This window comes from Epinephelus moara, chromosome 2, assembly GCF_006386435.1.
Source record: "Epinephelus moara isolate mb chromosome 2, YSFRI_EMoa_1.0, whole genome shotgun sequence".
NCBI lineage: Eukaryota > Metazoa > Chordata > Actinopteri > Perciformes > Serranidae > Epinephelus > Epinephelus moara.
The window spans coordinates 15675504-15691660 of NC_065507.1; the positions used below are offsets into that span (position 1 = coordinate 15675504).

A 16157-nucleotide genomic window follows, 5' to 3' on the forward strand; every position below is an offset into this window, starting at 1 on the left:
GGATGTTATTATCAGCTTCAGAAATGTAGCAGCACTTTGACACGACTGATCTCTGACACAAGGTAGGGCCACATTTTCAAATTATAACAATACTGTGGACTGCATCTTTCATTTTTTTAAATGTACGATATTAATCATCTCAGAACGTGAATATAAAAGTACAGAGTGCACAAAAGCTGCTAAATATATATCAGCCAACATGATGATCAGCCAAGGTCCTCTCTGCTCAGGTCTTGTACACACACCAGCCAACCAATCAAAAGACTTATTCAAAGACCTGACAGAACACATTAAGACGTGGCACTGACGCACACATATGTAAACTCATGCCCATCACACACACACAAGCACACACACACACAAACTGTGTGACACAGGAACACACTTAAACATAGGGGGAGGAAGTGAGACATTAACACACCCTCACTCTTTCTCTCTTTTTCTTTCTTTCTCTCTCTCCCTCTGTCACACACACACACACACACATACACACACACACACACACCCAAGGGACTGGAACTCCATAATTACCAAGCAGTGGAGCCCACTAACCACTAGCTGGCCCAGAGTGGTCATGTGACGGTGTGATCACTGGGGCCCGGTGTAGAGAAACATTTTCCCTGAGTGCAGATCCTGGGTCTGTTTTACGGTTTCCTCGCTGGTGGTTGAGGTTACGAAGGGGTTATTAAGTTGATCCATAGTTTGCACTCACAGAAATATCATCCCAGCGCTGTGCAGTAGTACAGTATGTGGCAAGTCACTTCATGCCTTGTCCAGTTGCAAACATTTGATTTTGTTTTATTTTCTTTATCTGTACAAATTTTCAAATCTATTATACTTTTTTTAACACGTGAAACTGCTGTGCTGCCTTTATTTCAGCTAATTTTCCATTTGAGTGGTGAAACAATTATGTAGTTTTTCATGTTTTGCTATTTTTTTATTATGATGGAGAAAGCAAACCTGTGTTTGTCTTTCATGTTTCCAAATAGGACAGTTGAGAAACCAACACAGTTCGTGTTGAATTTGATCCCATTCATTCACACCATGAGGACATTTTACAGTGTTCATGTAGCAAATGATCACAGCGCCATGGATACAGGCTTGATGTTTGGATCGACAAGAAATTATTAGGAAATTAATAAGAAAACAATAACGTAAGAAGGAAATGAAAAATTCACCAGGAACTGCAAAACACAAAAAATAAAACAGGGGGAGAGTAAAGACTGGTAAATTATTAGCCTCCCCCGTAGTGATGTGCATCAGATGTACTGCACATTACTGTCTATCGTTCTAGTACTAAGGAAGGCTGTTTCCAGATGTTCTTTAAAGATCTTTTTATTTTACCAAGGTATCAAATTTATGACAAACAGTGGTGCAGTGGTTAGCATTGTCACCTCACGGCGAGAGGGTTCCTGGTTTGAACCCTGGGGTGGGGGAGCCCTTCTGTGTGGAGTTTGCATGCTCTCCCTATGTTAGCAAGGTTTTCTCGATACTCTGGGTTTTCTCCCACAGTCCAAAGACATGCAGGTTAATTGGTGACTCTAAATTGCCCGTAGGCGTGAAAGTGAGTGCGAATGGTTGTCTGTCTCTATGTGTCAGCCTTGTAATAGTCAGAGGACCCTAACAGGATAAGCGGTTACAGAAAATGAATGAATATCAAATTTAATGAATTATACAGTGACATAACTTCTACTTTATTGTTGAACATTGTTGAACTTGCAAGTGGGGGCTTCAGTGACCATACAAGGTGGGGACTAGCTCACCTAGCACCACTAAGCTAGCTAACGTTAGAGCTCCTCATCTACGAGTAGATGCTTCCTTCTGTGCAGTGATGCAGTTGGTAGGTGTAGTTCGGTTGAAAGAAAATAGTTTCTACCTGAAACTGCTCACAACATGGTCTGTGGATTACTGTGAGTAACTGGGTCATGATTTCTGGAAAGAGACATCGCTGTTGAGATTTTTCCAAATGTATTTTTGTACATCTAGTTCCATTATTTTGGAAAGAAGGCAGATGTCTCTATGACATATATCTCCAACAGTGTTGGAGATATATGTCATAGAGATGTCTGCCTGTTTAGGTTTGAGTTACAGAGTGTCGGCAACACTCTGTAACTCAAACCTAAACAATCTAGATTTATGAATAGCACTACTGGTAAGAGGAAAATGTGTATTTTTTTATTTACTACTATACTGCAAGAAAAGAACATAGACAATCATTACCAGGAATTCTGTAAGGTGATCAGTGAATCTCATTTTAGTTAGGTGGAGCAAGCCAGAGGGGTCTTTCCATCACTTAGGAGGCTAACTGACTCAAAAGGAGACAAGAGGAGCATTTGAAAGCAGTTTTATTGGCACCTCAAAGCTGATACAGGGTAGGTCAATGATATCATTTTAGTGCATCATTACAGAGAAAGATGCAAAAGCTAGGAGGAGTAGAGTTGTCAAGGCAAAGCTTTGTTTTCCTGGCTGCGCATTGTTCAGGTAGTACGTGGCTACCTTCTTGTTGGGGTTCTCCCCGGTGAACCACAGCTGCATGCAGCGTCCTGAGGTTTTGGTGTAACTGGTATAAAGGTAGGAATTGGACCAGATTTGTTCACACATGGACTTGGGTGTGGGGTAAACTTCGGTCCACTTTCTGCATTTACTGTCCTTAGGGCATTGGTTGGTACCTGTAGGTGAGACAGAGGGGAGGAATTTGCATCGAAATTTAGTGATTACCTGGCAACAAGTAAAAGCAGTGTAATGGAAGATCTCTGTATGTGTTTATGAGTGAGTCACTGCATGGTACTGTGTGCACATAGTCAAAAGTGTTTTTTGGGTAAGACAAGTGTGTTAATGTGGATTCAAATGTATGATTATTCTGAGTAGGTCTGTGTGTACCTACTGGTCTGTGTGTGCACGCATGTGTGTGTGTGTTTATATACCAACCTGAGCTCCAGTCCCACCCTTTGTGCCAGTCAGTCTTGCAGGTGATCTCATTCTTGCAGTCTTCCCACCATTCGTGGCAGTCCTCCTTACACAGAGGCACATCCAAGATACGCTCCTTACGCCAGCTCTGATCCACCTACACACACACACACGATTGACTAGTTTGTATGATCCATAATTTCAGAACACAAGTGATGTACACCGATGAGCTAAAACATTAAAACCACTGGCCGATGACATGAATAACATCGATCGTGTCATTACAATCCAGTGTTCTGCTGGGAAACCTTGGGTCCAACCCCTGACCCCATTGCAGACAAAGTAACCCCGTCATAGCAACAGCATTCCTCAAAGGCAGTGGCCTCCCCAGTAGGGACAATGCCACAACATAAACACAACTCACGAGTGGCCAAAGAAATGTGACAAAGAGCTCCTGGCATCCACCTGGCCTCCACATTCCCCAGATCCCAATCTAATCTGGCAACTGTAGGACGGGCCGGTACCCCACCTCACAACCCATAGGGCTCAAGGGATCCACCAATGCCCTGATGCCAGACATCCCCCAGATGTCCATGCTTCAACAGGTCAGAGCCAAGTCAGATTCAAGGAGGTTCCAGTGTGAATTGAGGGAACCTCTGGAGTGCTGGCACGTCCCAGGAATGCTTGATCAGATTGGGATATCAGGAATTTGAAGACCAGGTCGATGTCTTGAGATGTCATTGGACTAAAGGTTCCCTGGTTTACCTGGCAGTGGTTTTAATGTTTTGGCTGATTAGTGTATGACAAGAATTAAACTCTCTGCCCTTACAGTTACAATATGATCCGTCAGGAGAGTTATAAAAAGCGTCCACAAATGAAACTGGGGCACATTACAAAGTCTCTATTTAGAACTTGATCTGCTGGTTAATTTTTTTTTTATTACTATGATGACACTGGCAACAACCTGTATGTGGATTTAATTGGCCTGCCTCTCAGTCGTTTCATCTTCTTATGCTGCCATCTAGTGTTGCAATTGGCTAAACACAGATACGAGAGAGAGAGAGAGAGAGAGAGAGAGAGAGAGAGAGAGAGAGAGAGAGAGAGCACAATACACACTTTCTGTATCCAGGGTCCCAGGTGTGGTGAACACTCATAGAAGCAGGTGTCCTGTATGAAGTGTTTCTTGCACTGATGGCTCATGATACCACAGTGATTCCAGTTGAAGTTGTACAGGTAGGAGTTATCATCGTGGGCTTCTTCACTGGTGTTGGCAGTACAGCATGCATTGTCTTTCCACGGAGCACACTGGAAAGAGGAGGACGAAAGAGGGGTCATTTTATGCTGCTTTTTTCTCCGCCCCACGTCTGGATCGGCTGTGACAACATGATCAGAAGCTTCAGATGAGGAAAAAAACATCCCAGTTCCCCAGCATTTGATTTGCTTGAGACATTTATGTTCATCACCTGCTGATAAAGTTGTCCCTCAGGGCCAGGGTTTACTTTGTGGTGTTTGGCGTCCATGCACATGTTGAGTTTGTCCTGAGACAGAGTGCCACTGGAGAGGGCAAGCAGCAAGGCCAGGATGACCCACATGGCTCTGCAGCAGGGAGGCATTAACATACATTAACTGGTGGGAAAAATAATGGGATGACAGCCAACCTACAGTACTGGTCAAAAGCTGAAATGCATATCAAAGGCATGCCCTGTAACCTCTAACCTGAGTAAAACACACACTGTAAAGATGCTGTTGACCCCTGGAATGGATGATCACCAGACAAAAGTCTTCATACCTCAGCTGTAGTTTTATTGTGGGCAGACATTGCTGTAGTAAAGGTCAGGTTTTAGCATCCCAATAGAGGTTTATTACACAAAATGAGTGACAACGGCTCAGTGAGTCACCTCCCCTAAATGGAAGTTAACGCACTGACTCACAAAAGTAGGTGGCGAAAACAAAAAAAATTCCATCATACACAACCATACAAACTCCAGCCCCTTCACAAATCAAGCGACACAAGATTATGTAAGCATAAAAGGAACTTAAAATCAGCTTAACAGCACTAAAACACAGGAAGTACCACAAGAGCAATGTTCCGTACCTCTCCCACGGAGCAAAACAGCAGAAGGGAGGAGGCAAGGCGGAAGAAACCGCTTTATAGGTGGGGTACCCCCAAAGGTGAACGTAGGGTACAAAAACTGGTTATTAAACGTTCCACATATTGTGCACAGAGGTCTAAGCATGTCAGGTAATAACAACTGAACCAAAAATATTTTTAAAGATATTTTTTAGGGCATTTTTGCCTTTAATTGATAGGATAGTGAACCATGAAAGGGGGAGAGAGAGGGGGAGAGACATGCAGCAAAAGGCCACAGGCTGGAGTCGAACCCAGGCTGCTGCAGCAACAGCAGCCTTGTACATGGGGCGCCTGCCCTATCCACTAAGCCACCGATGCCCCACAACTGAACCAAATTTTTTGGAATTATTATACTCAACATTCATTAGACTTGTCACACATATTACTGCAGTATAATTGAACCTGTTACATAAGTAGAGTAAGCACAGAACTTTATCCACCTCAGTCACTTTTATATCATCCAACCAGCAGGTGTCTGGGTATTTGGATCTGACAGTATCTTGTCTTGTTGGTTGTCCATTGACAGCAGAGCTCTTTAAAGTAACAGAGCATTACACATATTTTAATATCGTTATTTAATCACTGTGTGTTCCACAAACTAATCCCAATCAGTTTAGACTCTTTTTATGCTCAAGTTCCTGGAGGAAGTGTGATAATGAGGGGGCCTGTGAAGTGTTTTGCCAACGTTTTTTTAACGTCTCCTCGCTGTTTACTTATGTATCCATTGCATAATAGATAAATGGCTGTCATCGATTATATTGTTAACTGTTATTTTCTGAAGATGGAGGACCGTGTTGGCACAAGCAGGACACAGCTGCTGTCCACAGCGAAGGGCCATAACCTAAAGGGATGTTCATTCACCCTATTTTCTCAGCTTTCTTTTTGGGAGTGTACAATTTACTTTGTGTGAGTTACACTGGATATAAATATGGACCACGTGTCTCCTCTTCCTCCTACTATACAAAGATGAAGCCAAAATATCCTGGCTAGGGGCACTTGCATCCTGCGCTGGTGATATACCCATTTTTTGCCCCTATCTTTACACAGCTTCTTAAAAACAAATTTCTTGTGATTATTTGTGTTTTCTCCTTTTTTACCCCCGTTACTCCCATAATTACAAAGTTTCTTTGGACAAAACAACCAAAACTCTGTCATTAAGTTTTATAAAATCTATAAGCAGAGAATTGTAGAAATTGTAGTGTTTTGCTGAGGGATGTAAAGTGCATTTTCTTTATCAAAAATTACAATCTGAAGTACAACATTTCAAAAATGAACAAAAAAATCTGTCAGGAAGCTAACTCAACCTGGTGGTGATCTTATAGTCTTCAAACAAATGATCAATGTGACAAACTGGACAGAAGAGTCAGACTGAGAGAGATGTAAATCTGTTACAAACAAAACCTATTTACAGCAAGCGTCAGCTCAAACTTTGACTGGTGTTAGAGGTAATGAGGTTAATGTCCTGTAACACAATATCTGATGGACATTGGCCTACTGAGACAAGCATCTGTTATTCAGGTTCTGACGTGAAACACACAGGTGTATAACTCACCTGTAACATTAAAACGCAACAGCTTTTTTTAAGAATTAGAATCTGATGGTTTTTCACTGCAGTAAAGGTTTTTGTTTCCCCTCTGTAGCATTCAGTTTTGCTCTCATTTCAATGTGACAAATCATCCAAAACTGGGAAGTCACAGCAAAGACACTTACAAATAAACTATATATATATATACATTGCTGGATGTAACACAAAAAAGCCAAACAAAGAGACTGTAGATGTAACAGAAATAACTGAAGAACCCCTTAAGCCCTCTTCCCTCACTTATTAGAATTTAAAACATACCCTACAACCTAAATACATTTATTTGTATTCATAATGACTTCATGTGGCATCTTGTTTAGACACCAATGAAGACTTCAACAATCAATAATGAACAGATTTACATTACCTTGTAATGAATCCTTCCTGAAGTGATGATCCTACAAATCGGAGTCTCGAGTCACCTCTTACGCACTTCTCAAGACCAAATAAGACACATCTGCGCACAAATATGTGTGTGAATGTTTCCAAAGTCCAAAGTCTGCTTCATTTGTGAGGGTACTTGAGATAGAACGAAGGAATGCGAAAGAGGTGGTGGGTTTGGTTATCAGAATTTTATTACATCTTTGTTTGTCTTATCTCAAGGTCTTCCCTTGCTCGCTTGCTCTCTCTCTCTCTCTCTCTCTCTCTCTCTCACTCTCTCTCTCTCTCTCTTACACACACACACACACACACACACACACACACGCACACTTGACTTTTGATGTGACATGTTAGTGTGACCTGGGAAGGCAGGAAGAGGAGTAAAAAAAGGGGGCAGTTAAGATAAGTTTCTGCTGTATCTGTGTTGGTCATCTCGTGATTCAAATAAAACTTTTAATGTTAGGCTACAAACACGTTGAAGTGGGCGGTTAATTTGTACAAGTGTCGGTTCAACAGCTTTCTCACTGTTGGACTTGAAGATTGAGTCAATGTACGTTTTAATTTCATTGATGAGTAACAAAAATAAAGGTTAATAATTAATATATTTAGATTAATCCACCAGTATGGTTTTTCATTAGCATAAGCGTGGACTTCATTGACATAACTTGGACTCGAGTCAAACAAGAAAGACTTGCAGCCCGACTTGGACTTTAACACCAATGACTTGTGACTTCACTTGAACTTGAGCATTTTGAAATCAAAATACTTGACACCTTTCCCCATGCAAAGATTAAAAAGTATGACACTTTAAAAAGTTTTTAGGTGTTTTCATTTAGACATAAAACACAAAGCATGCAACAACATACAATATCACTTTAAAGGAAGACTAGTCTAACAGAAAATATTTTGCAAATTTGGGAAGAGAAAAGTTGTGGACATTTTTTCCAGAATAAAATGAGTTTACAAGAAGTCAGGACAGAGACACACAAAATTAATTCTGTTGTAGTAGCCTACTGATGGATAGCGCTACATGAAAAATCTCATTTTAAAAAGCGTTCACGATATTTGTAAATTTTTATATATTATTAACCTGTTATTAAAATGGCTGGTGGTGAAGAGCACATTGCGACTTGTTTAAGACTCGAAACTCAAAGTTTATGATGTGGTACAAGTCTTGACTTGGAACTTGAATCAGCACTTGCCTGTCCTGTTTTTGGACTGGACTTGGGATTTGAGTGCAAAGACTTCAGACTTGAAAACAATGACTCGGACCTGCACTTTTGGTAACAACTTTAGTTCCTACATTCCCTATTGCCAAATGCTCTGTGTGAAACAAAAGAAAAGCGTAATAAATTCAGTCTTCTTCCTTTATATTTATTTACAATGCAATTTATTGGTCGAAAAATTAACACTCAGGTTCACAGATGGAGGAAAATGCCCATATAACAACCATTTACTATGTTAACAACAGGTATCCCTCGCTGTTGACTGACATATTAATCAGTATTTTTTCGACAAACTACATCAGGGAATATTTGCATTACTATCTATACAGATCATTAACATCACTATTAACATACTTACCAAAGTCTATTCGTGTTTTTGGTTCACTTTCCTGGCTCTACTGCTGCCACCCAGGCGGAACCATTGTGAAGTGACACAGGACTAGAGGTCTCCGGAAGTATTGAGTGATGAACATCAGCGACTTCCGGTTAGAGTTGTTTTGAATTTTTTTGAAAGCTGGAGCGATAGCCTGGCAGGTAAGTACATTATCTTAAATAACGCAACAAATAGCGGGTAAAATACCACATTTTTAACGCTATCTTTTACATTTTAGAGTTTGTTTGTTAACAAAAAACAGGACGACTTAATATCGTACGTTAGCGATGTGTTAACGTTGCGTTAACTAAACGTTACCGTGTCCCTCCACCACTACTTAGTCATTTAAAATTGCGTTTGTATCGACACATACTCACTGGCTCCCCTTTTTCTAGAAAACCAGGGCTTTATTGCTTTTTATTTTCAGCGTTAAAACCTCTGGGCTACACACAGGGTCGCTAACTGTCACCGTGTTTGTCGTTGTCCCCTTGTGACAGACATGTCCACGCTGTTCCCCTCTCTCTTCCCCCGGATAACGGAGTCTCTCTGGTTCAACCTTGACCGACCCTGTGTGGACGAGACGGAGCTGCATCAGCAGGAGCAGCAGCACCAAACATGGGTAAACACCTCAGCTGAGACACAGGGTCTTTCTCCCTCTCCTCATGCTCACATCTTAACATGTGCTCTCTGTCTATCTCTACCACAGCTGCAGAGCATTGCTGAGAAAGACAACAACCTGATGCCCATTGGGAAACCTATTTTTGACGTAATGTGTCCTTTAGATCTATTCAACAGATGCATTTGGAATGAAAATGCTGCTCTTGATTTTCACCATGCCACACTATGACACATGTACTAGTAACATGGTTCCCTTCATATATGTCATCTGGCTTTACTGTGGCGCAGGGGGCATATGAGGAAGAGGAAGAGGAGGATGACGAGGATGAGGAGGACAGTGAGGAAGATTCAGAAGATGAAGAGGACATGCAGGACATGGATGAGATGAATGACTACAATGAGTCACCTGATGATGGCGAGATTAATGAGGTGCTTTGAATTATGATGAAGTATTTTCCCCTCCTGCAGTCAGTACAGCGTTAAATGACTGAGGGCGACTAGTGTATAATTTTCACATGGCTCGACACTGTTAAGAAAAAAGGAATTTGTTTAAACATACGTAACTTAATGGACCAGTGTGTAGGATTTAGGGGGATATAACAAGTATGTTGTCTTAAGCGTATAATCACCTGAAAATAAGAATTGCTGTGTTTTCGTTACCTGAGAAGGAGTTGTTTATATCTACATAGGGAGTGGATCCTCGTCCACGGAGTTCACCGTGTTGCACAGCCATATTTCTCCAATAGTCCAAAACAGACTAACCAAATGTTGGGTCTCGATAGGGTCATTTGCATTTTTGTGTCGCCCACCATAGTAAGTAGCCCCTCTGCAACAAGCAGTGTCAGAAACACAGTTTGTTTGTTTTCTTTACGTGAAACTGCTTTATTTGGTGTCTTTATTGGTTTAAATTACCGTGTCCGTTTGTGTAGGAGGGGAGGTAACCTCTGGATAATCCGGGTTTTGGTAAAAACCTCCTGATCGTCTTGATCTTAAGTTATCAGAGAAAAGAGGTGAGCACATAATAAAGTATGTCACACTTTATTCGGTGTGTTTACTGGTAGCCAAAAATGTGCAAAAAAATGTGAGGTTTCTACACTCAGGCTTCCACCTCACTATCTGCATCGCCAATTTCCCGTTTCCAAAATATTTGTAGGCATGGGTCAAAGTTTCTCCCATCAAGTCTACTTTCATAGATCACAGCTTTTGTGTGGGAAGTGGCGTACACCTCTTTCAGGCCTTGTTTTGTGCATACGCAATGTTTATAAATGAGACCTCTGGTTCATTTATTATGGAGAGGAAGAGACCTCTGCAGATTTTGGCTCCTTGTAAAAATCTCTAGAGCAATAAACATTGAAGGGATCCTAAGTGGAAGTTCACGCTTGGCACATGGGAGACTTTTCAGATGGGTGCAATCTGCAGTCCTCACCGCTTGTTGTCACTAAATTCTACACACTGCTCCTTTAATTGATATTTTTGAATTAAAGGCACAACGACTAAATCTGTAAAATACACTGAAAAATACTCTTAATTACATAAAAATGTTGTTCCCTTTTTAGCTTCCTTTCTTCTCCCCAAAAAGTGAAAACATAGCCTTTAATCTAGCTCTGTTTCTTTCTGTCAGGTGGACATGGAGGGACCCGATCAAGACCAAGACCAATGGATGATTTAAGACAAAAGACAATTTTAGTCTCCATCAAGCTGTCTGGCAATGAATTTTTACTCCCCACATAAAACACGACTGCTGCTCCTTCAGTCTGTGACACAGATATATTTTTTATTTGTGTATACAGAAAAAGTAGTCACGAGCTTACATCGTGATGTCCTCCAGCGGGAGGTTGGGTGAGTCCAACACAAAGTGTCTCATTTTAAGTTGCACTTGGCCTTTGAAGGCCCAGGACGTAGTTGTAAAATGCTGTGAGCGTTGCCACCTGGCACACATACACACACACACACACACCCATTCACTCACACACAAGGTCCTGCTGTTTTGTAACCAGTCGGGCACACACCCACACGGTGACAGCAGTAGCCATCAGCCCAGTGATCTTTCATTTAAACTTTGACCTTGTCATATCTCAATCATGTGCCACTTCACAGAAAGCCTCCAAACAGCTGACTGAGCACCAACAACAGTTCAGTCAGCTAAATAATTTGTTACCTATGAAGGAGACTAACAAATACCATATAGTGCAATTCTGTTTCAGAGTGTCGTGTTAGCTGCTAATCTTTTGTTACAGATTTCACATTTGTGGTGAAATCTTCATAAATGCTTGCGAAATAATCCAGACAAATCATCAGTTGTTATTTAAATAAAAAATGATATTTTTTATTTTTCAACTATGTCAAAGGTAAAAGCAGCCATTACTGTTGATGACTGTCAGTTGAAATATGAATACACACAGTTTCCATCCAGATACTCACATATTTATCTAAAAGGATTGCTTGCCAAGGCTTTGCTTATTTGTACTCAAACGAACAGAGGCCTTGACGTTTTGTATTAAATTAAATAATTTTGATGAAACCGTGTTTTTCTGTTGTCTACATTTTAGTATCTTATTGATTGAAAAAACACACAAAATGTAACATGGAAGTAAGGGGTGTGTGTTGGGATACACCCAGTACTGATAAAGAGATCTGTGAATTTGGTGGTAATAAAATTTATGATTGGGGTGGTACTGATGTCCACAATTCACTTTATGCCATTAAACATTTGATATCTGGAAAGATTTGAACAGGTAATGTTAACATTTCCCAGCTAAAGGCCAATATTTTCTTCAGTACTGAACTTGTATATAAAGGATATTTATAATAAACTAATCAAAAAATACACATCATTAAGTTTAATTTGCATATTTAATGAATTGATCCTCTTTTTTCTCAAAATTTGTGATATTTTTTGAAGACTTTTTCCTGCTTTTAAAAGACAGGTGGGAGAGGATAATGACAGGGATCCCCAACAGGAATAAAAAGGTAGATAATATTTCCATATGAAGACAAGTGTTGTGCACATAGGGTTGCAATTTTCAGGTGAATGCAGCTTTTTAGGGAATTATTTAAACTGTTTTTCATCACATTTTCTTTCAGATTAGTTTTTACATAAGGTTTACTATCATCAGTTCATCCCTCGCTACTCCAAAAATGTGTATCTGTCTAACAGTGTAGTCTATTTGATTCCCTGGTACACCAGCTCAGCCATCCCGTCCCTGATGCCTTTGCTGTACTCAAGTGTGGCCCGATGGACCTTCCACTCGTACAGGCCACTCTTGCGAATGTGTCTGAGGAACTTTGGAGCCCCGGGGAACAGCACGTTGTCTGCAACAATCATAGACCCTTTTCCCAGCAGACCAGAGCCCTCCAGCATCTGTAACACACACACACACACACAGTATCATGTAGCTGAGGGAGTTGACCAGGTAACAATGGGGAGGATCCCAACTAAAAGATATTAATTTAAGAACAATTTCAGTTGCATTTATATTATTAACACACCTTGATAACCTTCTAAAAACTGTACAGCTTATTCATTTTTTTTAATTATTTTTGTGGGCTTTTTGCCTTTAATGGACAGGACAGTGTGTGAAACGGGGAGACAGAGAGAGAGAGTGGTGACTGACACGCAGCAGGGGGTCGCAGGCTGGACTTGGACTATATTGCACACTTTTTTAATAGTATTTTTTTGTATTTTTATTGTCATTTTCTCTTATGTTTTTTTTTTTTTTTTTGCAATAATTGCTTTTATTTTTCATTACATTTTCTCTCGCTGTGTTCATAATATACACCAATACATCAAAGCAAATTTCTCTTATGTGAAAACCTAATCTTCTGATTTGCTTTTTTTTTTTTTAAAGCTTTAGCCAACTTACAATTTATCTTCATAACTCTACTAATATATACAAAGTTTACACTAGGTAATATCAGGGTTCCTACAGCTGAAAGTTCTATGTAAGACTTTATATTTTTATTTCCTACCAGCCATCTGACAGACAGACAGTAAACTATAAAAGAGGATTTTAAAGGAGCAGTATGTATGACATCTAGCGGTGAGGAGTGCGGATTACATCTAACTGAAAATTATCCCATGTGTAAAGTTTAAAATCTCTATTAGAATTCCCTTAGTGTTGAGCCGAATTACTCACAGTGGTCTCTTCCTCTCCAAAGTAAACAGACCAGGTGATTAAAACCAGTAAAAAATACTGAATAAAGCAGTTTCATGTTAAAAATCAGTGTTTTTCCAATGCTGTTTGGCTCATTGTGGAGGAGCTGCTAACTACGGTGGCTGACGCAAAAACATAAATGTCCCTATCTAGAGCCAGTGTTTGGTTTGTCTTTCTTGGCCACTGTATCGTGCTGGAATCCGCGGACAAGGCCTGCTCCTTATGTAGGTATAAACTCATTCTAAGGTAACAAAAATATGATGATTCTTATTTTCAGGTGATTATACACAGAAGAAAACATACGTATTTTATTAGATTTCACTTCTGCCAATATATTGTGCGTAATCCTACACACTGGACCTTTAATTCATATGTAAAAGTACTTTCTAATAATTTATTGAGTCACCTGCAGATCAGGGAGGTAGCATTTCTTCCAGTGGTCCATGAAGACAAAATCCAGCCTTTCCAAACCGTAGTCAGACCGCAGCCGAGGGATCACCTCGTCAGATGGATTCACAATGAGCTCCACCTGGGGAACACACACAGCATGGATGTCTCATTGGTATAAAACTCTCCATATTCAATACATGAAACAGAGAAAAACAGGGATGTATGTAAAAAATAAAGGTGATGCTCTGTAGGCAGGTCATTGGGCCTTTAGCACATGGATATATAGGCTACAGTGTTTAAGTTTCTGCTCTCTCACCGTGTCATCGTCAAACCCTGCCAGACGGATGATTTTCTCAGCGATAGCAGCATTTCTTTGGTCCATCTCGATGCTATAGAGCCTGGCACCCAGGGGTAGAGACCGGGCCATCCGCACAGTGCTGTACCCACAGTGGGCGCCCAGCTCCAGCACCGTCAGAGGGCTCTGCTCCATCAGCAGACGATCCAGGATTTTCCCTTCGCACGAAACACATCATGTAAAATCATGCCTGTCACCAGATAAATTTCTGTGTAAGGTCAATATCCCCCTCACCTTTCTTAGGCCCAATGTTGCTGATGAACTCCACCTTGCTGCACCAGACATCGAAGGCGTCCAGGATGCTGTCGGGGTCTCCAGGGGTGGCATGAGTGAGAACGTACTGGTAGGCACGCTCCTCGCGGCTCAGGCCAGTAACACAGTCGTTCCATATCCTGACCAGGACCGCCCGATAGAACAGCACAAAGTAGAAGCGGCACCTGATGATGATAGTCAGCAGGAGGGGAAGGAAGGCCAGAGCAATAGCAGGAGACACCATCCTAGCTCATCTAAAGAAACACACAAGTAGATTCATCAGACACTCGTACCTAGTTATGTTCAGTGTTGTTTATGTCAACATAATAGATGTATTTACTCTTTGTTTGAATGAGGTGGTAAGGTGGTGATGTGTCCCTGCTCTCTGTACATCAGTGGACTAGAATTGCATTGGCCTACTGTATTTGAAATCAAACAGTGCTGCCCTGTAGTGTCAAAAAGAAGCTATCACACTGCCATTTCGACCTCTGGTATAGATGTTCAGGTGCAGTAAGATCCTTAATAGTTTAAAGGAAGTTAGTAGCAGTTTACTTCAACCATGTAAGTAGCAAATAACCCAAATAATCATACAGTAGTAGACAGACGTTAAAAAAAACACAGGATACTAAAGGAAGCATGAAAACTGAAAACAACACATAATGATTTGATTTGCGTGTCCAAAAAGGAGTGGGAGGAAGTACAAACTATAAACAAACTCTGCTTTATCTGTCCATCAGTGCTGCAAGATCTTTCAGCCATTTCCTCCTGATGCTTGCTGACGTCTGAAGTTTTGTAACTGTCAGGCACACACCAGTGGTAGTATTCTGCAGTGAAGGTGCAAAAAACTGAAGTGATAGTCCTTTGCAGTAACATCATATGTAATTTCAGTACATTTTTAGAGGCAAATTGATTGTTACCACGTGTAGTCTTCATGGGCATGGCCTTGAGACTCCACAAATCTCTTTGTGGTATCAAGACTCTGCAGCTAGTCTGGTGCTTTTGTAGTGTTCCATGTGTTAAATGATCAAAGCCATGAATTAATTACGACAAAACTACTGAACGATCACTCACAACTGACAAAAGATCTTTACTTAATGCAAATAAAGCTGGAAAAGTGTACATCATTCTAAGGTACATTTTGGGAATACCAAAAAGGGCCATTATTATGAGACCATTTTAATACAGTCTGATATTATTATTTTAATAATCTCTCCCTGAAACAACAAATTTCAAAGTGATTAAACACATCTGAGACAGACTGTCCTAGTTTTGAGTTATGCAAGATCTCCACAGGAACCATCTTTCATGCTTCGCTCTTGCGGTAGATGTGAGAGAAAGTGCTGTGCCTCTCTAGATGTTTCTACTGCCTCAGGTAACCACAGGCTTTCTGCACCACACAAGAGATAGTATAACAAAGTATGTGAATCAAAATAAAGTCTCACTTACTGTCCCATGAAAAACAGACAAACTCACCTGGTGACTTAAAAGTTTGCAGAAAGCGCTGTTGATAAAGATGAAAGTGGAGCTTCAGCCACAGAAACACAGAGAGGTGTGTGTGTGTGTGTGTCTCAGAGAAGGTAAGAGACCTGGAGATGTGAATAATTCATGTATCACGTGCATGACAGTATCTGTCCTGTAATTATTTCCAAAGAACAGATGTTGACAGTAACGTCACTAACTGTGTGACTGCTAAACACCAGCCTTTGTCATTTCTGATCAGACACCCACACATTGCCTCTTGCTCAGATATTTAGAATAGGTGCAGAGACAGTAAGACAGTGAGACAGA

The 16157-nt window shown here is 40.7% G+C and overlaps 3 protein-coding genes across 4 annotated transcripts; 1 reads left to right on the top strand and 2 right to left on the bottom strand.

Annotated features, from left to right (window-relative positions):
* Positions 1 to 2327: 2327 nt before the first annotated feature.
* folr (folate receptor) lies at positions 2328 to 7090 on the bottom strand. 2 transcript variants are annotated; one of them, XM_050063628.1, is made up of 5 exons: positions 6988 to 7090; positions 4371 to 4503; positions 4024 to 4212; positions 2929 to 3064; positions 2328 to 2669 (listed from the first exon to the last, which is right to left on the bottom strand). In XM_050063628.1, exons 2-5 carry the CDS (start codon positions 4497 to 4499, stop codon positions 2392 to 2394), a joined length of 732 nt encoding a protein of 243 aa, XP_049919585.1. In that variant the 5' UTR covers positions 4500 to 4503; positions 6988 to 7090; the 3' UTR covers positions 2328 to 2391. The 2 variants fall into 2 exon arrangements, with proteins under 2 accessions (XP_049919585.1, XP_049919594.1); XM_050063637.1 differs by lacking the exon at positions 6988 to 7090 and adding an exon at positions 5003 to 5061.
* Positions 7091 to 8684: 1594 nt separating this feature from the next.
* Positions 8685 to 11739, top strand: anapc15 (anaphase promoting complex subunit 15). The gene is made up of 5 exons (XM_050063649.1): positions 8685 to 8761; positions 9098 to 9219; positions 9307 to 9366; positions 9507 to 9647; positions 10840 to 11739. The coding sequence occupies exons 2-5, from the start codon at positions 9100 to 9102 to the stop codon at positions 10885 to 10887; spliced, it is 369 nt and encodes a 122-aa protein (XP_049919606.1). The 5' UTR covers positions 8685 to 8761; positions 9098 to 9099; the 3' UTR covers positions 10888 to 11739.
* A 146-nt stretch (positions 11740 to 11885) lies between these two features.
* Positions 11886 to 15951, bottom strand: tomt (transmembrane O-methyltransferase). Its single transcript, XM_050063617.1, has 5 exons — positions 15843 to 15951; positions 14352 to 14623; positions 14079 to 14275; positions 13779 to 13901; positions 11886 to 12579 (listed from the first exon to the last, which is right to left on the bottom strand). Exons 2-5 carry the CDS (start codon positions 14611 to 14613, stop codon positions 12382 to 12384), a joined length of 780 nt encoding a protein of 259 aa, XP_049919574.1. The 5' UTR covers positions 14614 to 14623; positions 15843 to 15951; the 3' UTR covers positions 11886 to 12381.
* Positions 15952 to 16157: the final 206 nt, after the last annotated feature.

Coding starts and splice junctions, on each gene's coding strand:
- anapc15 (XM_050063649.1), top strand. CDS start 9,100: ATGTCCACGCTGTTCCCCTCTCTCTTCCCCCGGATAACGGAGTCTCTC. Junction 9,220..9,306: donor AGCAGCAGCACCAAACATGG/GTAAACACCTCA, acceptor TCTCTACCACAG/CTGCAGAGCATTGCTGAGAA. Junction 9,648..10,839: donor ATGATGGCGAGATTAATGAG/GTGCTTTGAATT, acceptor TCTTTCTGTCAG/GTGGACATGGAGGGACCCGA.
- folr (XM_050063628.1), bottom strand. CDS start 4,499: ATGTGGGTCATCCTGGCCTTGCTGCTTGCCCTCTCCAGTGGCACTCTG. Junction 4,213..4,370: donor AGGGACAACTTTATCAGCAG/GTGATGAACATA, acceptor TCCTCTTTCCAG/TGTGCTCCGTGGAAAGACAA. Junction 2,670..2,928: donor AGGGTGGGACTGGAGCTCAG/GTTGGTATATAA, acceptor TCTCACCTACAG/GTACCAACCAATGCCCTAAG.
- tomt (XM_050063617.1), bottom strand. CDS start 14,613: ATGGTGTCTCCTGCTATTGCTCTGGCCTTCCTTCCCCTCCTGCTGACT. Junction 14,276..14,351: donor CAACATTGGGCCTAAGAAAG/GTGAGGGGGATA, acceptor TTTCGTGCGAAG/GGAAAATCCTGGATCGTCTG. Junction 12,580..13,778: donor GCTACCTCCCTGATCTGCAG/GTGACTCAATAA, acceptor TGTGTGTTACAG/ATGCTGGAGGGCTCTGGTCT.